This window comes from Phoxinus phoxinus, assembly GCF_949152265.1.
Source record: "Phoxinus phoxinus genome assembly, chromosome: 5".
NCBI classification, from domain to species: domain Eukaryota; kingdom Metazoa; phylum Chordata; class Actinopteri; order Cypriniformes; family Leuciscidae; genus Phoxinus; species Phoxinus phoxinus.
In genome coordinates this window covers 22697656-22724502 of record NC_136880.1, presented here as the reverse complement: position 1 = coordinate 22724502, position 26847 = coordinate 22697656, and the positions used below count along the sequence as shown (strand labels likewise).

Sequence of the window (26847 nt, the reverse complement as noted above, 5' to 3'; positions counted from 1 at the left end):
GTCTCAGTGGATCTCTATGACCAGCAGAGAGTGATAAAGCCAGTCTCCAGAGCTCTCCCTGTGGAAATGAAACACAGCACATCACATGCAGTTCAAAATGCATTCTCTTTCTAGCCAAAGCTTGGCATTTTTTTTAATGAAATGTATACACTTGCTCTTCAGTATGCGATTCTGCTGTGATTTCATTCTGTTGAATTCCTCAGCTTTTTTTTTCCCTTCAACTCGATGCTGTGGTATTTTGAGAGGAGATACCAACCTCACAGATGAAACTCGAACCTTGCTGACATTTTAAAACAGGCTTTATTTCAAGCGACAAAGCGATATAGCCTCTTGTGAACAGAGTTCAATCTCATGAAGGCTTACTGTATATATGGTAAAAGAAACCCATGAAATCTCACAATTACCTTACAACCTTTACAAGTGAATACACAAAAAGCAATAGCAACGCATAGTAACCCTCTTTTTGGTCATAAACGTGGGCCCACACTTTCATTTCCATCTTTGTTCCACTAAAAGCCTATTTGGCATGAAATAGACTGATTTCCATCTAGAGCTTGTTCAACTGTCACAGGGGGACTTTAGAAGAGATATTGATCTCTTCTTATATAGATCTTTTCTTCTTATAGATGTGTTTCCCCTTACACAATATTGATCTAATTGGCAAAGGTGCACACTGTTTTTCATTGCTTACAAGAAACAGCCGTCACTCCAAAAACATTGCCCTTCTAAACATACAAGGCATATTTCTGTACTGGCCTTTATTAAGTGTTCTTTATTCATCATTAAAACGTGTTTGTTTATCCCTTTCGGCTCTGTATGGACTGTGTGCCACTTTGAGGTTGCCGTCCATTTTCAAATCTGTTCATCTGCGACTGGTCAAACATGGCTTAACTCGCACATTATTACTTCTGCTTCTCAGACTGAGCCTATTATAGCAAATAAACAGTAGCTTGACTGACTCAGTTATCAGCAGTCCCAGCAAGGGAACAATACTGTGCAGTCCTCATGGTTTTGCCATGTCTCTGAAATGAATGAAAACAAAGAATTTCCTTTAAACAATACTATTTAAGATTATAATTTCCATCTAGTTCAAGATGTGCTAAAAATAGCCAAACTAATTGCTAACAAAGTCCCTTTCAAGGAAAGTTCGTGTTCACTCGGCGGCCATATTTTGCAACACCTCCAGGCAGCTTTTGGGCATCCAAGACCAAGTCCTATCTATTTGAATAGGGTAATCCTGGAATCTCAAAAACTGCTTGCTCGGATAACAATTAAATAACATAATTTCAAATCAGCAAAAACATCTGACATCATAAATATCATATTCATCATAGTATTAAAAAAGCGTATTTTTCAAACTAGACGAGCCAATGCGCATGTGCAGTCCTAAGCACGAATCTCAGGTTTCTATGGGAACTGGCGCTTCTAGAGGCTGCTGCGGTGGGAAGCATTCCGCCATATTGCGCGTTGCAGTTTCTCCCATTCATAAGTAATAGGAATGTGTATATATATATATTCCCAGCTAACAGGGAACATTCTCAGAACATCGGCTAATCTGGACGTTTTGAACATTCAAAGAAAATTCAGAAAAAACGTTTATGTTAGCTTGGTACAGACTATACTCTCCAAGCAAGTTTTTCTTTTGAAAGTGAAACTGATTGGTCAAACGCATTATTCAAGTATTCGCCGTTTTTCAAAAACAGGACTTCTGTATTAATACAGTATTATTGTACTATGGTTACAGTGTTCGTCTTGTTGCCAGGCCAGTTGTTTCGTACATTGTTACTGGCACGGTCACATTTACCGTTGCTTGGCAAATTTAGCAGCATGATCCTGCGTTACCAGAGGCTGTAGAATCAGGACCGCATTTCTAGGACCCTAGTTTTTTTTGTATGCATTAGCAGTTTGTTCTATTTTAATGCACTTACTATTCAATTCTGTATTTGTATCATTCATTTTCAATAATTATGTATTGTTTTATTTCCATTGAATACATATATTTGTCTAACTAAATTTTTTTTAACCTAATTTGTTTCAATATATGAGCCCCTATATTCTCGTTTTAAATTCTTGGCAGAAAATAAGTAACTATTTCTGTGTATGTGCTTACGTGACTTCATTAAAGGGTAACTAAACCCTAAAACAATTTTTTTCTGCAAGACTGGGGCTTTATTAATGCTGTAAAGAAAGTAATTTTTTTTGACATTTGGGTATAAAGTGTTTTAATTCTACAATATATGGTGTAAAAATGTCTGAAGTGCTGCCCTCTTCAGGTTGAACGGTGGCTACTGCAGTTGCATTTTCCTATTGGATGTTGTGGTGCTGCGTGACGTAAGCAGGTACCAGCTCACCACGCCCTTGCCTACAGAGAGACGTGTCTCAGGTGCACACACCCCCTCCGCTGGGCTCTGCCCACTTTTCCAGCATTTTTCAAATATTGCCAGTGGGTGGAGTCAGCCTCTGACCAGGGGTTGAGTTACCCCTTAAAAGGGTGGTAAAATGTCCTTTTCACAAGATGTAAAATAAATCTATGATGTCCCCAGAGTGTGTGTGTGAAGTTTTAGCACAAAATACCCCACTGATATTTTTATATAGCATGTTAAAGTTGTCACTTTTTGAGGGTTTGCAAAAACGCACCGTTTTGTGCCTTTCCCTTTAAATGCAAATGAGCAAATGAGATATTAGCAGCTCTGATTACCTCACACAGACACTCACTAAAATGTCAGAAACTGCTCTACCTTAAATGTTAAAACGGAGTCAGACAAAGATGGAGACACTCAAGAAGAAGTGACAACATGTAGAATCCAACAGGACGTCTCTGAATGGTTAGTTGATGAATTTATGTTGCTGATGTGATATTAACTATCTTCAATTAGCATATTCTGTCATGGTAATCTATAAATCGCTCGTATAGAAACTGTTGTGAGATGCACACAGAGTGACTTTCTATTGCATGTGAAAAGATGGATGCTCAAAAAGTTTGAGCTGACTCACAAATGCACTCTTATACAACAACTTTTCCCCTCCTCAACATGGACTGCGTGTTCCCGGGGGCGGAGCTTATGTACATTTTAGGGTTGGTGATGTCACTAACCCGGGAGGAATGTCGTGTAGTCCCTACCAGCCATTTGTTGTAGTCCTTTTCTTTAAAAGCAAATATCTTCTTTTGCTTTGAACTTTGAGCGTTGTAACTTTGCAGATGTTGTTTATGCTCAAACAGCAACATTACACACTAACTAAAGTTAGAAAAGTGAAATCATACTCAACCACCCCTTCAACCACTTCTCGTCTGGTGTGCGACTGGCTTAACAAAGTGCAGTAAACGCTAAACTATTTTGTGCAACAATTTGTGCATGATGACATAATATGATAACAAATACTAGTTTGCAACATCAAGCAGCATAAACGAACTGAAACCACTGAAATGAACTAAAATAACGAGGCAACACCGGAAACATTACACATTCAAGTTCAAAATGGCTGGCCTACTCTTACGTTAGAACAAAAAAAGAAAAGAATACTACAAATTAAAAATGTAATAAATTCCGTGGGTGTAGTCTTTGCACTTTGTTTTTGGAATTAGGTCTCCTTTGATGGAGTAGAATGGACTACACTGGATGCAAGCGACGCAACACGACTGAAGACAGTAGAAACCATTATAATTAGTGATGCTGTCTACTGGATGTGGCCTTTTATTATTCCTTCAATTAAAATTTGTATATTTTATTTGTAGAAGCAATTATTCAGGTGACATTATAAAATAATGTTAACTAAAGTCAATATTAGATGTCCATGTTTTTATTTATTCGACGAGTAGCCGTGTAATAAGCATAAGTCAGCCATTCATCATCCAGCATTGGAGTTTTGTCGTGGTTTATTTTTCGACAATGGCCGGCTCAATGTGTATAATATCCAATTGATGCTTCATGCTTGCCATAGTTGTTGCCTTATGTTTTGAGGTTTGAAAACAAATGTAGGAATACTTTCATGATCGATCATTGCTGTCATTTTCAAGTACTTGGGTGCCTTTGCTCATCACTACTTGTAGTATAAAATGAAAAAATGAACGTTTCATGCAAGACCTACCTTTCCAGCTCAGTGCTCTATACCCCCAACAAAACCAAGAATGATTTACACATGCTACATATTAATAGTGTTATCAATAATTTATCTCTCAATGGAAACAGCCTGTAAGGACTGTTTCCTCCCTCTCACTATATTTGTTGTCAAACATGTTTCTTCACAAGTCATACGGAAAGTTTTGTAGCGTAAAATGGCAAAAACAACATTGAAATTTGTTTATGGAATGAATGGTGCGTGACTGTAAACTGAATTAATTGGACAAATATTCACACAGATAACACACAGTCCAAGTGTCATGTCAGGAATTTCTGTCAGTGTCCTCTTTTTGGGTGAAGGTTTTTCCGACACCTGGCTTACGGGCTAGAATGCCAATGTAGCTTATTTCAATTTGCTCCTGGCCTCCTGTTCTGGCCTTTGTCAGATAGTGTTTCAGCACAGTGAAATGACTGTGGACATGGTATTCTTTTACACTACGAAGAGCATGAAATTGGTATTAGTGTGATGGTTATGGTTGCTTCTCCCTCACTTGTTCTCCCCTCTCTCAGTAAACTGCCTGTTAATTTTGTTTGCCATTAAAAGATCCCACACTGGTGCCTGCCTTCAGCTCCTCGAGTGTGGTGGGGCGATTTGACTGGCAGGCGTGAAGGTGCCGTGCGGTGCGTATTTGAAATGAAGGTTGCTCCTGAATCAAATGATGATGGTCCCCATCACGGCTCTCATTTCACACTTTACTGTTTCAGTCGGACCCCTCTTTATTGGCCCCGCTGCACTGGCGTTCTAATCAGTGTTGTCACAGACGGCTTTGAAGGACCTTGGCTTGAATGTGCTTTGTAGTTCATATCAATGATTTAAAATGCTGTCATGTTTGTGGAACACAACTGCATGATTATCTTTGCTTTTTCTTCATTTATGCTGTAAAAGCTAGTCATATTATTCAGTGTTGGAGAATGTTTCTTTAATATGTAATTTGTTGCAATATTGAGTTACTCTGGGAAAAAAAAAACACTTTTTATGGAAAGTAATGTATTAAGTTACTTTTACATTACATTTAACTGAATGAGAGTGGAGTTGCTTTGGAGATGTTCAGCTTGTGGGCATTTGTATACTGGAAGTGCTATTTTCTTCCAGTCTTTAAAAAAAATGGTTTTCATGCCATGATGTATAGCACGTATAAAAAAATATGGCATAACTGTATTTACACAGAATTCACAAGGAACAATGTACAATGTCGCTATCTAAGGACAACTTTTATTCCCAACATCGGGAGGAGGAAAAATTAATGTGGACTTTCATTTGTGAAAAATAACTGGGCTATTATGGTGTAAATTATTAGTTACTTTACTAAGAATATTCTGATCAATAGTCTGTAACACTTTTATTTTACAATGTCCCTGTTACACATTTTACATGTACAGTTACTATAGTAATAAAAGTCAATTATGCATAGTTACATGCAACTAACCCTAAACCAAACATTAACTCTAACCCTAATTAGATGGTAAGTACATGTAGTTAATTACTATTACTTAGTACTTAATTGCACTATAACACCTTCAAATAAAATGTAACCTAGTAATCTAATGAAAATTATAATCTGATTATTTAACATGCATCAATTGTAATTGCATAATAACATAATGCTCGAGCAACTACAGTGTGTAGAACCATTACAGCAGTCATATGTTTACTTTAGTCTAAAGTTTTATTTGTTCTACTGCATTCATTGAAAAAAATGTTACACATCATACCATAATGATCTTGCAGTGATTGGTCCTTTGAACTTTTAATGATTTTTTTTTTTTGTGTATAATTGTACTTCAGAGTATCCTCGCCTTGAACCCACGGGTGAAGACTTACGCAAATCTCCATTCCACTGCGTCTAAGAAGAATGAGAAGAAGCACTGGAAGAGAAACCAAGAGAGGAGCTGTGATGTGAGTAATGTTAAAATAAATAAATGCATCAAAAAACAATCACTTCTCTTATCATGAGCTGGCCAAATAACTCACTTTTCCAAAACTCACATATACTGCCGCCATGTGTTTTACATTAAATATAAACAGCCAATGGGAAGAAAAGCCCTTGTCATGGCATTCCGAACTTGCTTGTCTTTCATTGTTTGAAATGTTTACTTGCTGATGTTTGTCAATGCGTTATGGTTATAAAGAAAAATAACTATAAGCCATCGATATGTTAGGGCAGGTTCTCTGAATCTCCTGGAAGCTGTAGCCCTCATATCCTCTTCTGCGAGCAAACTTCGTCCCAGTTTACCGATGATAATGAGTACTCTGTGATGTAGTTTATGGTGTGGTGATTCAATGATTATGTCGGTGATGGCTGTGATGATATTACTCTGATGAGCAGTAATAGGGCCGAAGATTATAATTCTATAATTAGTTCCAGCAGCCTAGTTTGTCCAATTATTGTAGAGATTCAAATTTTGACTCTTTTTGCCCTTTTGCTTACAATTTGTCAGTGAGTAATTCTTTAGCACTCATCAGAAAACTGCAGCAAAAGCCTAAAGGAGACATTATGAAAATGCATCATAAGCAGATGCCCCCCTCCCCCCCAAATCCCCCAAGTGGATTAAACATTCCAAATTTCCTCTCAATTATTATCATATCCTGTGAGTCCTGTGAGTCGAGGCTCATAAGCATATTCAAATGTTCATTTTAAATGCTTTTTCACCATGTGGCGACCGTGTTGATGAAATACCAAATCTTGTTTCCAGAGCTTGCATATTAATTAGCTGTTAAATTATACTACCAATTCCCAGCACTAAGCATTTTGTCTAATTAATAATAATAAAGCCCCCAAGATGTTGGATTAGACTAATCCTTTGCAGGGGAAAATGCTACACATAATTTCAAGAGAAAATGTCAATGGTTATCCCAGTCCCAACAATGCCTCAGTGTAATTGGAAATGTAATTATGTTTCATTTTACCACACAGATGAGTTTTAATACCACACAGAAGCTTTGAGATTAGTCTCCTGTGACACAGGGTTGACCAAGGTCAAGTATTATTGCATTTGGAATGACAACACACAATAACACATTGCTGAAGTTGCTGACAACAGACACTTCTCATTCTTCATCATACTAATATATGATGATGTGGTTGTTTGATCTGTTGACTAGATTACACATCTAAGAGGAGACAGTTATACATGTATCTTTACATATTATTTCCATATTTGAGAGGACATTTTTTTTTTGTCTTCTATGTCCATGCTCTCTACTGTTATTTTTCATTGAACATTTAATATTTAAATCTTTCTAATGATGGTTTAAAAATTCCATGTTTTTTTTGCTAATAGTCTGTTATTATGTGAACTCTTACTGACTATTGATGGATGATATACTGTTTTTATATCAAGGTAAATATCATCAATACCTCTATTAAATTGACAGTTTTGATACTTGATCTGAAAAACTGCAAAACGTACTTCAGGATTGATCCACCCATCTCTATTGCTGATATGCAGTTGTATTATGGGCTGTTAACATATGTTATGCTCGTGATGGAGCAGTGTCGGATCGATCGTGAAGGGAGTGAAAACATGCTTCAACTATCAAAAAACACGCGCCTCTCTCCAGGCAAAACCACACAACTATGCCTCTCCGCACCGCCTGAAATATTCTGATATCAAGTCAAAATTATATATAGTCAGATCAGATGTTTGAACGTGGTGAGGTTGTTCTGTGAAATCTTTTGAGTGGTATCAATAATACCAGCAAATCCTTCTTGTGGCAATCAAGGCATCACATTGAGGCACCGTTTGAAAAATGTAAAATGTGCTATGTAAAACAGACTGTATTCTGGATTTACCTCTTCTGAATCTGTATCTTGGCAGAGGTTCCTGCAACACAAGGTTGCCAGTGGAAGAAACGAATCCAGTGGAGGTTGAGGTTCACAAAAGAACTATATCAGAATATCAGATGGCTCACTGGATTGGTTTCTTATTCACCACCCATCTGTGTTATAATAAAATGTAGTAACTCTCTCTCATGGCATAAATTAATTTAGTCTGTGAAATCGGGTTAGCCTCAATCTCAATCGTGTTGTGATTTTATTTTCTTGGCGCCTCAGCCGTATATATGTGCGGGGGAATTTTCTGGCTGCTCATCCCTTTGAATTTCATTAAATAGCTTAAGTCAGTTGTCACAATGGCTTCTGTGAAACTGTATTAGCTTATGGAATAAAGAAAACAGCTTAAGCAGCTTGAACTTTGCTTCCTAAAAAGGGAGGGGTGGGGGAATCCTCTTTAATGTTTCACTGATAATGTCAGCCATGTCATGTTATAGTGTTAAATGGCACCAATTAATGCTTCCGTTTTAAAGTAGAAACTCATAAATCTTTAAAAGCAGGATCATCTCTGAACAGTCTACTCCATGGCATAATCCGTGTGGTCATATTTAAATCTGCAGCATACAGAATCTTTGTGATTTAAGGATTCCCATATTTCTCCCAATATAATCAGTATATTTGTCATGTTTTATAAATAAGTAATAATTCAGGGTGCAAATTACATGGAGATTTTGGTCTGGCCCTCTATTTAATGAAGTCAAATGAAGTGAAAACAAAAGGTTGATCTTAAAACACTAATTATTCATATTATATTAGAGACATTTCAGAGTCAGAATGCTTATTTTAAACTGCCGCAAAACAGCTTGTGCACTTTCTCAAAACATTACATATTCTATCATGGTAACACTTTATAATGTGAATAAAATCAAATTAGTTGACTACATTATTTAACATGAACTAGCCACGAACACTTATGGCTGTTGTTGTAGATTATTGCTGGTCCTGCTGCTGCAGATTAAGTAAAGGAACTTGTCACTGCCAATATAAACACCGATACGCTGCTGTAGCATGCAATACATACTCCTGTGGCACAAATAGCATATAGAAAATTACCCGGAGCATATTTATACAGGTGGAGCTGGGGAAGATGGAGGGTTTCAGAGGAACTCTGAAATTGCACAGCAAACTCCTATAGCAAACTAACAAGCTATTTAAATGTTGAGCAGCGAGCACATTGGCTGCAGATGCGACATGAACCAATCAGCTTGTGCCATGTAGTAAACGATGTAAATATCAGTTGCGCCATCTAGGGCCTTATAACACATCCGACACAATGTAGCGCCAGGCGCGACACAAGTGATTTTTGCTAGTTTCAGCCTGTCGCAGTTCTCATTTTCCTGTGCCACGTTGTTTAAATAGCAAATGCATTTGCACCCATTTGTGCGCCCATGGGCGTGCTGGTCGTGTTCAGACGACAGTTTTATGTATATAAAAGTGCATTAATGGAGCATTGCTATTTTGAGGCAACTGAAATAGACTGCGCCATTGACCAACTGAAACCTGGTCTAAAGTCAATGGTGCAATTATTTTTGGTTATTTAAAGAGCGCATTAGTAATGTGCAACCATAGGCGGGTCCACAATGCAACACACAAGCAAACGCGCAGCAGCACACAAACATGCCAAATATTAAAAATGAAAGGATTACAATGTAAAACACACCCATTATTACTCATTAAGAGATTAGAGACAAACCTTTTAGACCATGCGGCTGGCGCGCTGACCATTTTTCCCGTTGTTAAACTAGAAAAAGTGGATTCGGACACGCCCTAAGTGCACTTGCGCCAGGCGCTTTAGACCATGCGCTTTGATGGTTAAAATAGTTCAATTCAATTCAATTCAATTCAAGTTTATTTGTATAGCGCTTTTCACAATACACATTGTTTCAAAGCAGCTTTACAGAAAATGCATTTCAAAAATATACATACAAAAATACAGTTAGTTAATCATGAAATTTAGGGCATAACATATCGCCGGCGTTGGGTCGTCTCTTCACAGCGTCGAGTCGTCTCATCACAGACGTTGGGGCATCTGAAGTCTCCATGAGAGGCTGGATACATAACTGGAGCTGACGAACTCTATTTGAGTTATCTCGGGACAGGCGTCCCGAGATAACAACAAAAAAGGCAGATGGGAAATAATTAGCGTAGCTGCTGTTCTTAATATGAATGCATTTGATCTGATTTAACTGTAGTATAAAAGGTATGAGATGCATCATGTGAATGCTTGGCTAAAGAGATGCGTCTTTAATCTAGTTTTAAACTGGGAGAGCGAGTCTGAGCCTCGGACAGTATCAGGAAGGCTATTCCAGAGTTTAGGAGCTAGATGTGAAAACGCCCTCCCTCCTTTAGTGGACTTAGATATCCTAGGTACGACCAGAAGCCTCGAATTTAGCGATCTTAAAGAGCGCGATGGAATATATGGCGATAGAAGATCTCTTAAATACACAGGAGCTAAACCATTTAGGGCTTTATAGGTCAGTAACAATACTTTGTAATTGATACGGAACTTAATAGGTAACCAGTGTAGAGATGATAAAATTGGTGTTATATGATCATATTTTCTTGACCTAGTAAGAACTCTAGCAGCTGCATTTTGGACTAACTGTAGCTTGTTTACTGAGGAAGCAGGACAACCAGCTAATAGAGCATTGCAGTAATCTAGTCTCGAGGTCATGAATGCATGAACTAACTTTTCTGCATCAGAAACTGATAGCATATTACGTAGCTTAGCAATGTTTCTAAGGTGGAAAAATAGTGCCCCTAGAGTTTCATGACAGAACTTGGTATTTTACCTAAAAATAAAATTCTCATTTGCTCACCCTCATATTGTTCCAAGTTCCAAACTGGTATCATTTTCTTTCTTCTGTGGAACGTAGAAGATATTTTGAGTGTTTTTTTTTTTCAATGTTCTCAAGCTGTTTACTTCAAAATACCCCAAATATTGTGTTCTACAGAAAAAAAGTCATACAGATTTTGTTATGATGCAAATTTTAATTTATGATAACCTAAACAAAGAGTAAAACAATATTCGTTTCGATATTTATTGAATGAAAAGTGTTTATTCGCAGATGTCCCTTATTCATAATGGTAGCTATAAAATTAGCCTTAGCATTACAAAAGTGCTCTTGAAAAGTACATAGTTAGATTTACTTTAATAATGTCAATCTCAATGTAATAAATTCACTGTATATTTGACACACTGACATACAAGTAGACATTTTTGTGTTCAAAACGTTTTGTCCCAACTCCCAACAATGTCTCTGTGTTTTTCACTCCCACAGTCTTGTGTGAATTTGGAGAACAACTTCGATGACATCAAGCACACGACTTTGAGCGAGCGTGGGGCACTTCGGGAAGCGCTGAGGTAAGCAGGTCTCCATGGCAACAGTCACAGTCAATGCAAAGAGAAGTTTCGGGTGGGCAGCCGAAGGAACGTGTGTGCGTGTGCGTGCCGTTTCGCGGGGTGAGGACGACGAGTATAGCGTCATAGGTCATTCTTCATTATTGAGGGAATAGAGGGGTGTACATGCAGCACTTGGCTCTGCTTTTCTCAGGGATTAATTTGTCGGAGGGAAGCCTCCCTCTGGGCTCTGCCTTGACTCTTCAACCCTGCAGTAGATGCTAAGGCTCAGTGCACAGTGAAAAATGTAAATGTTTAATTTGTTAGTTGAAAATGCTTTTGGGGATCCCAAGACAACATCCGAATACTTGATCATGAGGACCTCTGGTGTAGCTTTCAGTTTGCAGTCTTAAAAACAATGCAATAATATAAATAATCTTGATCTAAAATATATTAAGTATGTTAACAGGTTGCAGCAAAATAGCATGCAGCATGCTGTGTAGCAGAAGTGTCGTGCTGCAAGTAGTGTTTAGGCACTGAGCCTATTTTTTTGCTCTAGAGATCTGTTTGTCAATATAAAGAATTACCTATTCAACCATTGTTTTAAAACGGACATATTTTGGGTTTGTTCCGAATAAATTGTAATGGTTAAATTATATATATAATCTACAATTTGGCCCTTGGGTTTCATTCTGTGTAAATTAATTTCTGTGTAATATGATCTCCTTCTGTAATTAGATTTCATGATGGTATAGACAATTCTCAAAAGCTCACTTCCAACAAACGTTTTATAAATTATGGATGATATTAAAGGAAAAATATAAAGGAAACACTGAATGTGGCAACCCATGTCACTTTTATTGTCATTGTGCAGAGTAAAAGTACAGAGCCAATGAAACACAGTTAGCATCTGACCACAAGTGCAAACAGTAAACATATATAAATTAATAAATCTAAACATATATATATATATATTAACATATTATAGGAGAGCAAAAAATAGGATATAGGTGCAGAGACCAGCTCAATGCAGTTGTCTAAAAAACTACCAAGTGCAATAAATTACATAATGTAGTACAAGATGCAAATGTAAAGTATAAACACAGAAAGTGCATTAATGAGAATGAGGTATGTACGTAAATGAGGTAGAAAGGAAAATGCAAAAGTAAGAGGCATAATAGGAAACATTTAATGTACAATGCAGACTTGCAATATCAAATTTAGCAAGTGCTTTTTATTTGTCATTAGATTACATTTGCAACCCTTCCTTGCCCTTGCATCAGTTCAAAACTCTCATTTAACTATATTTGTGTCATTAAAAAAGCTTCATGAAGCATTTAATGTTTTTATTATATTAATGAGTTTCTGAAAAAATTGATGTAGATAAATATTGCTGTTTAGTATGTTATTACGGATAAATGAAAATATTGTCTCATTGTTTCATTAATCATTTAATGATTTTTACTGATTTTTACTGTGATTTAGTAATGCATTTTCTTTGAATCTTTAATTGAAAAACACATGATTTTTAAACCACTTCACAGCAAATATAAAAATATTGGGATCTTCTGTGTTTTTAATATTTTAAAGTGTATATTTTGAATTTAGGATATACACTATAGTTTAAAAATTTGGGGTCAGTAACATTTTTCCTAAGTCTCTCATACTCACCAAGGCTGCATTTGTTTGTTTAAAAATACAATAAAAACAGCAATATTATTACAATGCAAAATAACTGTTTTCTATTTTAATATATTTTAAAATGTAATTTATTCATGTGATGGCAAAGCTGAATTGTCAGCAGTCATTACTCCAGTTACAACATTACAACATTTATTATTATTAAATAATGTAGAAAACATTATTAAATCGGCTTCATATTTTTATTATAAACCATGATACATTTTCTTTCAAGGATTCTTTCAAGGAAGTTTTTTTGTTGCAACAATTTACTTCACTGTCACCAGTTATAAATTCAATGCATCCTTTCAGAATAAATGAATTAATTTATTCATTTCATCTTACTGACCCTAAACTGTTGAACTTAGTGTATTTTGATAGAGCCCCCAATAAAGCCACAGTTCAATTAGATATGAAAAACGAGTCTGCTGTTGCAGTTATGCTGATGTGACACTTATGTACTGGTTAAGTGTGTGCTGTAAAACAGGACTTTTCAGAAACATTTAGTTGTTTTTAGCAAAATGAAAGTGCTAAAAGCAGAGTGTGTTGACTTTAGATGAGCCTTTCTCAGTCAACCAAAGGATACTAGCACTGACGACACAACCGGTAAAGACAGTCAGATCATTTACATTGTATCAGTTCTGATCACATCTGTTTTTGGACATCTGTCTTCCCAACATAATGACCTATTCAAAACTATACTGAAATAGCACCACATAATGACTTAATTTGAATAATATGTCTTAATTCTGCATGCCATCGAATATGCATGAGCACAGCAGCATTGCATCTGCTGATCACGAATATAAAAACAAAACCCAAAACGACAGCGAAAACCCAGAGTTTGGAAGAAGAAAGAGAGCTGGAGCGAAATTGGAGACATTAATACACACTTTTGTCCTGCAGAGGTTTGATTTTAATCCTTCTCTAAACGAGACACCCCTGCAGTGTCTGTCTGCAGATTTGATGAAAGATTTAGGTTTTATAACTGCTAATAATGCTGGACATGAAAGTGTGTTCTGGTGCTCATCACAGGAGGCGGCTGGCTTATTTGGCCTGTTTGTTGGGCGCGGAGGAAGCCCCAGGTCTGGATCCCCAGTGTCATGAAACAGCCAGGAAGTTGACTCCTCATTAAGGACCACAGATTGGTTCACATAGTGAGGCGAAAGTTACTGAAATACTGCTTTCATACCTCAACTCTTATCAAAGATGCTGCATTTTAGCTCAAATAACTGTATTTTGATGAGTTCTCTTCATGCCAGTGAAATCGAGCACTCCAAGCACTCGCAGCGTGAATTCACTTTGATTTCAGAATAAATCAGATAATGACTAAGGAAAATTGTGATGTTTCATCCAGAGGTATTTCTAGATGATTATGTGGTAAGACAGTTTAGTTGTCATATTGAATTGTTTATAGGGTCTACTTTGATATGGCAAGACATTTCTATTAAAACTCTAGTTTTTAAAAGCTAGTTCCTGACATAGTTAATGGAGACAGGTGGGATCTTTGGATATTTATTTTGTTCTGACTTATAAAAGAATCATACAATTTGATTTTATTAGTTCTTATTTGACTCGCATGAGGCAGTTGTTTTTTAGGGAATCAAACACATACAGCTGTGAGACTTAACCATGAGTAAGTACACCTTTGGTCATAAGACTACATGTAGTTAAAGATACACATTATATTTTATAAAGAGATATTTTATAAAAATGACTGAAATACACCACCATTTCAAAAGTTGGTAAGATTTGGGGTTGGTAAGATTTTGTTAAGATTTTGAAGGAAGTCTCTCCTTACCAAGGCTGCATTTATTTGATAAAAAATAAAAATAAAAACGAATATTGTGAAATATTATTGTAATTTAAAATAACAGCTGCTGATGGAACGGCATTCTGGCTTTATATGGGGCACACGCGACATTAACTACTTCATGACTTTCTACTGTAAGTTGTAACCATCTACTATGGGAAGGCAGCCGTAGTCATTAATACATGACATATTATATATGTAACTTTTTGATATGTACGTTTTGTGTATTTAATCGTTTTTTAAATGTATTTTTTTTAATAAGATACTATTGTATGGTTATGTGCCATTTTAAGTATAAAATGTAATGCTGAAAGCAACCCTTCTCTTGCTTTAACCCTTCTCTCTTTTTAAATTATTTTAAATGATAAATGAAAATTTGTTAAATGATCCATTACGCCATCCTCTTTATTGTTGCTTAGTGATTTTTACCTCATTGACTACGGCAACTGTTTACTTCCGTTGCCGTTCCATCAGCTGTTGCTTAAAGTCACTATTGTCAATGTTGAAAACGGTTAGTTAATTCGTTTTTAGAAACTATGACACTTTTGAAGGATTCCATGATGAATAGAATGTTCAAAAGAATAGCATTCATTTGAAATAACTTTTAAAACTTATTGTCAGTTTTGATCAATTTAATACTTGCTAAATAAAAGTATTAAAGCCAGATTTACTAAACCGGGCAAATTAGCGTGAAGGCACAATCCCATAAAAGTGGCAATAGGTGTGAAAAGTTCTGCGCGTGATCTACTGACGACGTGCAAATTAAAGATCATTTCCACAATAACCAACGCAATCTACCAAGAGCAGCGCAAATTAGTTTCTGGTTTACGACATGCTTTTTTTGACCAGTAAATAATGGTGCAAATACCAGTAAATTGACGAGCGCAAAACTTTGTAAATCACTTTTCCTACGTCCCAATTTGCATACTATCCATCCTAAATAGTATTAAAAATTAGAATTAGTGTGTCCCAAATCATAGTACGTTGAAATATTGAAGTATTCCAAAGATACCCGGATGATGTACTTTTTCCGGTGCAGATCTGTGCCCACTCTAATATTTCCCACAACCCATTGCGCGTTGGACAAGGATTCAGTAAGAACTACAAACACAATTAAAACGTAAATGCAATAAAACGTCAAAAATAAATAAATACAAACATGCCGGATGCGCGAGACCGACAGTCAAGTAGAGAGGTTTACAGATAAAGGGGTTTGAATGATTAATAATCCGTATCTAACCCGATGAAAATATATGTATGCAAAATATTAACATTATATTTCATTTGCAATAGCATTGAGGACTTTTATAAAGATATGTTTGGTCATTAACCTTTAAATGCATCATTATGCAAACACATGAGGAGAGTTCTCCGCATGAAAGACCCACGACTGGCAGCTCAACGTGCTACTACATTTCTCTCTGATACAGTAGGAAATTAAATGAAATTGAATGTGGACGATTTTAACTGTGACAAGATGATTGACAGGGTCGTTTATACGTGACCGGATGCACGTAACTAAGCGACAGAGCAGTCCATTAAAGACGTAATTATGAAGAAGTAGTATGTCCCAAAGCTTAAAAGTATGTCGTTTTTCTTCACAAAACAGTACATACTTTTAGGGAACAGTATAAGTAGGCGAATTGGGACGCAGCACTTGCATGATTCATTTAAATATTCTCCACTCATACATTTTGTGTCCGAAAGGAAAATTCCTACAAATGCATATGCAATAAGGTCAGCTGCAAAAATAACTGTCCAACACCTTTTTCACTGCGTGTCTTTAGTAAATCCTGACAGTAGTTTTTTTTAACGCCAAAAGTGGGTTTGCGCTGGCACATGCTGTTAGCAAATCTGGCCCTTAAAAGCTTACTGACCCCATACTTTTGAACGGTACTGTAAGAATTGTTTTAAGTTATTATTAATATCATCTTTATTAATGAAATTACATTAGAATTTTTTTCCTTATTGAAATTATCTCATCATTTGGCAATGGAATTGCATTTCTTTTCATTAATATTTATTCCTTATGAGAACTTTTAAGTTTGGTTAGGGAACTGGAACAGAATCACTAAATTCTTAACGATTTTCATCCCTAGTTATAAGAGTTTTCACTAGACTTGTACTAATGGTCTGAAAGGTGAATTTGGCTTTATATGATACATTCCTGCATGAAAGCGAGGATCTCAAAGCCGACAGCTGCCTTTAGTGTCTGTTGTCAAACCAATTTCACAGATGTCAGATGAATGAAGTCAAGTAACATGTTGCGTTGTTAAAATGATGAGCTCTAATGAGGAATAACTCCTCTTATTATTCTCTGCTCCACCACACCCCTGACAGAAGCCCTTTTCCTTTTCCTTTTCCTCTATATTCTTTGACACCGGAGCCACAGTATATAAAGGTGGATTGATCATTAAAACCGTTCTCTCATCCCTGCTGTCCCACCACCTAGTCTGAAAGGAGGCCCCTTTGATTTAGAGCCAGGCTTAATTGGTCGTATCTAAAATGGTTTAAGTAATTAAGATGACAGAGCCGGTCTGCGAGAGGACACTTTCCTCATGTCCTCTCGGAGAGGTCTGGCACCTCTCTAGGGTCCTCATTATGATTCGGTCCCCACAAGTTACATGTCCTCACGAGTGAAGATTTTGACGGGTATCTCTCCAAGTTGACCTCCCACACACACATGATAAATTCATCATCTCTACAGAAGAGCGTTTGGGATTAAGTTGGTAGTAGTGGGAGGCAGGAGGTGATTTGACAGTGTTCGCTAATGCCCACGTTGGTTTTGAAATGAGCTAACATTGTATCATGTTTTGTTGCACTGAGTAATGCATGAGCAAGTGTGCTAGAGAGAGAGACCACAATGAAAACCCGGGTTTTAAAATCTAATTTAATCCTCAATTTACAATACCTCAAAACGAATATGTTTCACATGAATTAAATCAAAATTGATAAGAACTATTTTAGATTCTGCGCTTTTAGGTCACTAATCAAGTCAATTTGTGGCGTTGCTCATGCAATAATTGCAAGATGCTCTTTGGATCATTCTTAAATCATACTGGAGAATCAGGTCTTCATCAGGTTTTAAAGGGGTCATAACATTTTTTTAATATGTTCCTTGAGGTTCACTTATCATTTTAATAAGGTTCAGTCATGACAGCTCTGTGGATAGATTGTAAAACATTGTATTAATGTAAATGGATTATGGAATGTAAATAGGTTTGGTTTTGACGAACTACACCTGCTGGTCCTGCTGCTACTTGAGCTTTGGTTGCTGCTGCTGCTGTAGACCAAGTACTTCTTGAATCTGCTAATGCTCAGAACAAAAAATGAAAAGAAAAAATGCTGCTGTTGCTGCTAGAGAAAGGGAGACCATAACCCCCTAATCCTAACCTCCTACCTGCCCCAATGTAGCAGGTGGTGCTGGGGGAGGTGGAGGGCTAGAATAAGAATTTGCATAGAGAACAGAGATAGTATATGTGTGTGGATGTGTCATGTTTATATTTGGAAATGGCACTGAATGGGAAATTGATTGAGAACATTATGTTGAACAATCCAATCAGGACGTAAATATGAGTTCAGAATTATAACATGAGTTTCATGACTGAACACACACAAAAAAATAAAAATAAACGTATATGCGGGGGAATTATTTTCATCCTTATTCTGAGACTGTCTGAAATGAAAAAATGTTAAGGGCCAATGTCAATTCAATGTCAATATGATCAATATGAAATCTTATTTTAAAGATTTCATAAATAAATTTTATTTTATTTTATGGAATTGTATTTATTGTAAATGATTTATGCGTGATCATCATTATTTATAATGAGTAGGACGTTTTGAGTTATGAAACTTGCAGGATGTTTTATGGTACAAAAACCTCTTATATGTCAAAATTCAAGGAAACTGTCAGAATCATACTAAATTAGAAAATAGCTTAATAGAAGTATTTTCATTAGTGGTCCCATGGACTATATTTCATCTGTGAAATTTTATAGGATCAGTGGTGCAACTGTACCACAAGAACTCACTTGTTGTTGTTGTTGTTGTTGTTGTTTTATGTTGTTGTTATGAAATTTGTTGTGTTCTGTTGATTCACAGTTTATTCCACAATTGAAATGAGTGAGAAATATATGTGTGTGTGTGTGTGCTGCTAAATCTATAATGGATGTGTAAGCTGTTGGCACCTAAATAAATCGGTTGCCAGTGTTTTTCGCTGAAAAGCTTTCCATCCTTTCAAATAAAATGTTTTACAATAACCATGTTTTTTTTTATTTTTTTTTATTTTTTTTTATGAATTTTATATATGCATAATTTCCCCAGTTGGTCAGGTTTTTTATCATCCCTCAGGCAAATCCTGAGGGCATCCCTGTGAAGGATGACTGTACAAGTAAAAGAGAATGCACACTGAAGTGTTACAGGAAGCCCTCTGTAGAGTAGGTCAGGCTTATGGGGTTGAAAGGAAGCCTTTGTTTGTATGCAGTTAGGCAGTGACCAGATTTGGAGATGGAGACATTTGTACTTCATCTATTATTACAGTACTGCAAATTGTAATGTATTAATTATAAAGGAGGACAGTTCAGGTTTTGTGTATTTTGACCTTTATATACTGTGATGACTATGGTCATTGTATTTACATTTAATCAACACAAACTTGAACATGAAAGACTGTTTAGAATAACACAAACTAATGCTCATTGACTGCCCATAAGATAAGTAACTACACTGAACTGGTATAAAATGGTTCTAAATTAAATCAATAATAATCTAAATAAGTGGGTTTGTCCAATGACTTAAATAGAAACTGTAAACTGCTTAGTTTAATTGCCGTCTGTTGAGTGAGTTTATTATTTTTTAACCTTAAAAAAAATATTCACCACTATTTATTTATTAATAAAAAAGAATTCACAAGCATAATGCAATAACTAGCACTTAATTATGAGTTATTTAGGATGTTTTTAATCTATAATTAAAAACGGACATTTCTCACAACTGTCTCGGTCAGATATATCTGAAATAAAAACTTGTCCCTTGTCATTTTATGTATTTTGTATATTCCTTCCAGCTGTGCTAAGTGCAGACAACTCTACTTAATCAGGTTCATTAGGATTATTGATGGGATTCTCTGTTGAGGATAATTAACAGCAAGAGATTCCCAAGTGCACCTCACTCCACATGAGCGGATGCCTAGAACATATATTTCCTCAACATCAGTCAGATATATGACCTCTGTCAAATGAAATGAGTGTACAACGCTTTGACACTGTAGTGACATGAGGTATTACCGCTGACACAGTGCTGGAGCGGAGTGCGTATTCCAGAGGTCATGTTTAGTCTGACCTCCCATTGTGGCTCATTTACCGGCTGGTGCTAAGACCAGGCAACACACGCAAATAAATAATGGAGCAAGGTGCTGAATTTAAGAGTGCAGGGGTCAGAGCTTAGCGCTTCTACTGCGTTCACACAATAGAAAAATTTCCAATTCAAAAAAATGTGCATGTGCCTCCAGCGCAGCACTGTGTGTGTGCAATGCTAAGGATGTATGCACTGTAAATAAGCCAAGGGAACGGAATTGTGGCATTATTAGACACAAGCAAATATTTTAAGGCATAAATGTTGTGAGATAATGTCATAACTGATATAATAGAGAATCCCAGCGGCCTCCATTCTTAAATAATGGAAAACTCCCAGTAGCAACAACGCGCAGCATCTATCAGAGCTCTCAGTCGCAGCCCACAGGGAGCGCTGACTCCGTTAATGATCATACTGGAATTATTCTGCCCTTGAAAGCGAACTTCAAATGCATATTTATTTGACTGAATTACATTTAAGGCCTAAGCTTTTCATTTCTCAAGCAGTACAGCATTGACTCTATGTTTGCCCTTGAAGTCCCATGCTACAGAATATGATCAAATTTATTGCTTTAAGTTTATTCCATGCTTTCGTTATGTCAATTATGTATGATTTTGTGAGACATGAGACTTTGGAAATGTGCTTTTCTGTCTTGTAAATATAGTTGGCAGCCGAGAAAAAACAACAACATCTGAATGACGTTTGGTTCCGAGGCAGCAACACCACTGAACAGATTCCTTTTAGAGAATCCAAAATACAGTGCAACCAGTGTTATTTTTAAAACAACCAATAACTCTAAGAACAGATTATTTTAAATGAGTCAAAAGCTGCCAGTTTAGTTAATTTGCTTAATTAATCAATCGTTTTAAAATAAAAAATGAATAGTTCAGCCATGAATTAGTGTTCTGATTGGTTGTTTCAATGTAACTTCCACAACCAATAAATTTCACATATCCATTACTACATTCCTTCATAACCACGATGCATCCAAACGAATACACTAACTCTGTGCGCTATGCAAATAATTTATTCTATCCCTCCGCCTCCCCAGCACCACCTGCCTAGATTTGTTATGGGGTGTCTCCCTCTCTCTAGCAGCAGCAGCATGTTTAGATTAATTTGATGTTCTGAGTAGGGCTGTGCAATTAATTTAATTTCGATTTCGATTTTGGCTCCCAACGATCACCAAAATAGTACAATCGAGTAAAAACTATTATTTTGCCATGTTCTGTTGTGCAAGAACACTCTTATTTTGTCTTGTGTTCTGAATGACAAGCGCACATCCGATGATCCAATGTTTGCGGGGGAATTGCCCGGATTATAAGTGGTAGAACTGTGGGAATTATTAACATATTTATTGAAGTATTATCTGTTATATTATTTATTTTAATAGTTCAAAAAGTACAATAAATGTTAAAATGTCGATTTTTTTTAAATAATTGTTGAAAGGTGTCTTTTTAATAAATCCAACACGTTCCCAAAGTCATGTGAAATAATTGTTACATAATCGCAATTTCAATACTGACCAAAATAATCGTGATTATGATATTTTCCATAATCGAGCAGCCCTAGTTCGGAGTATTTATCAGAAGCAAGTCGTAGTTGCTCTGCAGCAGCCATAGCTTAAGGAGTAGCAGCGTAGCAGATCTAGTTCGCCAAGACCAAACCTATGTACATTCCATTTACATAAAATGCTTTAGAAACTATCCCGAGAGTTGTCATGACTGATTTAAGTCTCATCCGTTTTCTATATTTCAGTAGTACAGAGTTTTATAAAAAATAAATAAAAATGAAATTACCAAATTATTTATTTTATTTTATATTGGTTTTTAATATGTAGTTAAGGACAATTATTAGAAAGGATTTATATCACTATATATATATATATATATATATATATATATATAAATACTGCATTTCTTTTAGTTCTTGTAAGGAATACATATTTGGAAAAATAATTATAAATGGAAGCATGAGCTGGAATCAGTGAAAGGAATCTTTTTTAAATTCTTAACAATTCCCATCCCTTCGCTTAATCCATATTGATTGTCCACAGATTTACACCAGAATTTTTATGTGATCCTTTTATCATGGATGCATGCAGCCCCTCTATTTCCCACTGATATTTGCCCAAATGCGTTTGCTGTTAATCAGTCAGAAATGCTAAAAAGGTGTCGGGTTACTATGAGCCAAAACATGTGAAAAGATGTATGTGAAACTGACCAAAAATCAGGTAACTGAACTATGATTATCGCACCCTTGTTGTATGTCTACTCAAAACCATGATATTTTAGCTTCAGGTTTCAACTGGAATTTCACGCTCACAGGGACCTAGTCGAGCCTTAACTAGTCGTTCTCTGATGGAATGTGCTTCATGCATTTTGTTCCTCCTTGAATATTTAACTAGCTAGAGCCAAATTATCCCATGTATAATTTAAAGCAGGCATGTTGTTGTCTACCAAAATGGAGTTCCCTGGTCATTATGAAGTCAGCAGTATTTATAAGAGGTATCAGTCTTCACCACAGTCAGTGCAGAGACATGTCTAAGGTAAAACAAGCATCAGCCATTTGTTCTCAGCTCTCCTTTTTCGACCCACACAAAGGGCAAACCATTATCTACTGCTGCACACCATCAGCAGTGCCAGTAGCTTATTTGACTTATTTTTGCTTTACCAATTTTGTGTGTGTGTATAAATGTGTTTTATTTTTTATAACTGTGAAGATTTCAAAATAAAAACGTATTGTTTTTCATAGATGCCTGAAATGTGCAGATGCTCCTTGTCAGAAAAGCTGCCCCACCAATTTGGATATCAAGTCTTTCATCACCAGCATTTCCAACAAGGTAACACATATTACACCGCTTGAACTCGCTCGCTCAGCAGCTACGCCGAATAGAGTTTATTGATGTTGGCTTAAGTGATAATCTTATAATCCTTTGCGTATTATATTTCTCAGTTAGTTAAGCATAAGCACTTACATGGCTTTATTCGGTCAGGTAAAATCTCCAAAGCTCTGCTTGAGTCCATGTTTATCGTTGGCTCTATTGTGTGTCTTCTAGAACTACTATGGTGCTGCCAAGGCAATACTGTCCGATAACCCTCTGGGTTTGACCTGTGGCATGGTGTGTCCCACCTCTGATCTGTGTGTGGGGGGCTGTAACCTCTATGCCTCTGAGGAAGGCCCCATCAATATTGGTGGGCTGCAGCAGTTTGCTACCGAGGTAAGGAGCTCTTCTAGCGCAACAGCTAAAACTGCTGATTTTTTTTGCAACGGTCTGTTGTGGACTATAGGGGTGCAAATAATGTTCAGATAAACGTTCAACTGAACTCAAAGCGAAAAAATGAATGCAGAAAAAATATTGTCTGGAAGTCCAAATCTTATTTTTAGACTGTAATGGTGATTTAATGTAATTATTCCTTCAGTGCTGTCCTCTTTTCTTTCTGCTGTCTTGTACGAAGTCTTGTACTTTGACTTCCTCGCTCACATCCCTATAACAATCGCCAAGCTCTTTTTAGTTTCTTTGAGAAAAGTCAGTGGAAAAGTCTTTTTCTCTGATGGAATGGGCTTTTTTTTCAAAGGTATAAATCAAGAACAAGCTCCGGGAGAAAGAGAAAGTTAGCCTTTGCTCTCTTGTTTTTTTCTTTAGTTCTTAATCTTTTTGAGGAAAAGTAGAACACAGGGACTTTAGAATTGAGATTTTTTTTAATGTTGCCTGCCTAGTATCCCACTACTTTGCACTGTCCTGTTTATTTAGCTTATATGGGCTTATTTGTTGGTAAATACTTATTGTATTTATCATCTCTGCTATGGTTGACTTAGCTGGGTCGTTATAAACACTGATTTTAAACATTCTATTAGACAAATAATGCATTTCAGTATATACATATTTCAATGCATGTTATTGAATATGCCAATGTTAATGTATTTGGTCTTGGTGGACTAGATCTGCTATGCTGCTGTTGATAATTGCTGCTTTTGCTGGTGCAGTGCAAGTATGGACTTGCTACTGCTAATAGATACACAGACATGCTGCGGTGAGCCTGAAAGATATGATGCTGCTGCATAAATAGACATAAATCCCATAGTAGATCTAAGCAGGTGGAGTTAGGAGAGATGGAGGGTTTCCGATGAATTTTGTTTGTAGCGCACTGCAGGACTAGCTTATATCAAACAATGAACCGGACTATTTAAATGTTGAGCAGGCAATCTCATTGGCTGTCCGATCTGCAGAGGCTTGTGCCATGCGGTAACGATGTGATTGCTTGCAGATTGTATGTAAAGTACCTATCATCCTGCGTTTCATGATATCATTCTGGGGGTGTGTAAGTTTTTTTTTTTTTTATGTTTTTGAAAGAAGTCACTTATGCTCACCAAACCAGCATTTTATATGATCAAATATACAGCAAAAACAGTAATATTGTTAAATATTATTAACATTTAAAAACAGTTTTATGTTAATATTATTTTAAAGTGTAATTAATTAATGGGGATTGATTTCAATAGCCATTACTCCAGTCTTTAGTATCACAGGATCCTTCAGAAATAGTTTTTTTGCTGCTCACGTAACATTTCTTATTAATTATTATAAATGTTAAAAGCATTTGTGCTGCTTCATATTTTTGTGGAAACCATGACACTTTTTTCAGGATTCTGTGATAAATAGAAAGTTGAAAAGAACAGTATTTATTTGAAATACTGTTTATTTGTAACATTATAAAAGGTATTTACTGTAACTTTTTATCAATTAAATGAATTGAAATGAATGAATTAAATGAAATGAAAGCAAATTAGTTTCTTTGTCATGATCTCTGGGGCTGCTGTTAGCGTTGGTTGCAGAAGAGATGAAACAGGATCTAAGTGCAGCAGTCTTTATTTAGAAATAAACTCAAATCTTCACAAAACAGAATCTCAGGAACAGGGACGAAATCAGGAACAGAACGTCTTTTGTTTGATTAACGTATAGAAACAGACAGCGGCAGGACTGCTGTCACTATTCAAAATACATACCTACTCAAGAGAATGCGCGATTTCGGACGCAGCCTGTGTTTGTCTTTGGACTTTTGTGTCACTTCCTGTCTCATGTGCCATAGTTGAAGTATAGTAGTTTTTCACCTTTGCTGCATCCCAATTCGCCTACTTATACTACGCCCTAAAAGTATGTACTCTTTTTGTGAAGAAAAAGTATACTTTTGAGTGTGTAGCAAAAGAGTAGGCAAGCTTTGGGACATACTACTTCGTCATCTTTAACGGATAGATCTGTGTGCATCCTGTCAGTAAACTGCCCGGTCAATCATCTTGTCACAGTTAAAATCCTCCATTCAATCTAATTTAATTTCCTACCGTTTCGGAGAGAAATGCAGAAACACGTTCATCTGCCAGTCGTGGGTCTTTCATGCGGAGACTCTCCTCATGTGTTTGCAATTTGAATGTAATGATGCATTTAAAAGTTAATGGCTAAACGTGTCTTTACAAAAGTTCACTTCGGATTCTGACCGGAAATAGTAGACCATCCGGGTATCTTTGGAACATTTTCAACACACTACGATTTGGGACGTACTAATTCTACTTTCGAATACTATTTAGGACGGATAGTATGTGAATTGGGACGCAGCCCTTGATTTGTTTCTTGATTGTTTCCACAGGTGTTTCGTGTGTCCCTGTGTATATATAGTGCATATATTTTGTCAGTCATTGTTTTGGCCTGTTGCTGTATGTTTAGGATTTCATTTGTGGTTCTTAGTTCTCTGGTTTCTTGGAATAGTTTATTATTTTAGTAGGGAAAATATGACGATAACAGGGTTAAAGCATAAACTTGTGAGACAAATGTTATTTTTTAAACTACATTACAAAAAAAAAAAAAAAGGATTATGCAGTATGTTGTGTTTTTATCAAAATGTGGATATATTGGCTAATACAGCAAGAACAAAATAATGCAGACAGGCCAATTAAGCATATTTTTTGTAAGATAAATATAAATGATTTGAACACAATTTAACATTCTATTTGTATACTAAAAAAAATAAAAAATAATAATAATATGGTTAATGCTGGCATTCTTTTCCACAAAAGTTTTCCGCTTTTCTGTAGAATGACCCAGTCTTATCTTCTCTTCAACTGGCCTCAGCAAATCCCTCCATTTTCACATCCCCCCTCTTTAAAAAGAAATCATCCATGAGAGGTCCAGAGAGTCCTGCAGGAGAACGGCAACCGAACCATCCCGTCAGCTGCTCCTCTGTCACCTCTTACCGTAGAGATGACAGCTTCTCTCTTCTCAAATGTGAAAGGCCAGGGTTGTTTATCAGCCTGTTGATTAGATAAGCCCAAGACAGGGCCATCAGCGAGCGTTCGCCTTCCCTCCTCTCCTCAGTACGAGCTCGCCGGCATACACAGACCAGCGCCTGCATTAGCGCAAAGCAGGAACTGTACAGTACATCACATACAGTAAATCACATTATATGCCCAGGGCGGCTTCTGGTAAACAGTCAGTTGAGATGAGATGATGCAAACTGGGCCTGAAAGGCTTTCTGGAGCTAAATAAGAGAGGAAAGGGAATAAGGTAATCACGGCGTAATGTTGTTTCATTGGGCTCGAGCGGATCCGTGATTTTACTGTAAAAAGCTCTTGGGAGATCAACTTTGAACTGTAATTTGCAGACTGATTGGAGTTTACAGTGCCTGGGAAAAAGGATTTATGTGTAAATGTGTATTT

At 36.4% G+C, this 26847-nt stretch overlaps 1 protein-coding gene across 1 annotated transcript in view; it reads left to right on the top strand.

The window, feature by feature from the left end:
• dpydb (dihydropyrimidine dehydrogenase b) overlaps positions 1-26847 on the top strand; it is a gene marked incomplete at its 3' end in the record, with an annotated part of 120585 nt that overhangs the window by 5551 nt on the left and 88187 nt on the right. Inside the window, exons 2-5 of the mRNA XM_079613373.1 lie at positions 5905-6015; positions 11233-11315; positions 22894-22981; positions 23198-23359. Coding sequence (XP_079469499.1) covers positions 5905-6015; positions 11233-11315; positions 22894-22981; positions 23198-23359 — 444 coding nt within the window. The remainder of the gene's footprint in view (positions 1-5904; positions 6016-11232; positions 11316-22893; positions 22982-23197; positions 23360-26847) is intronic.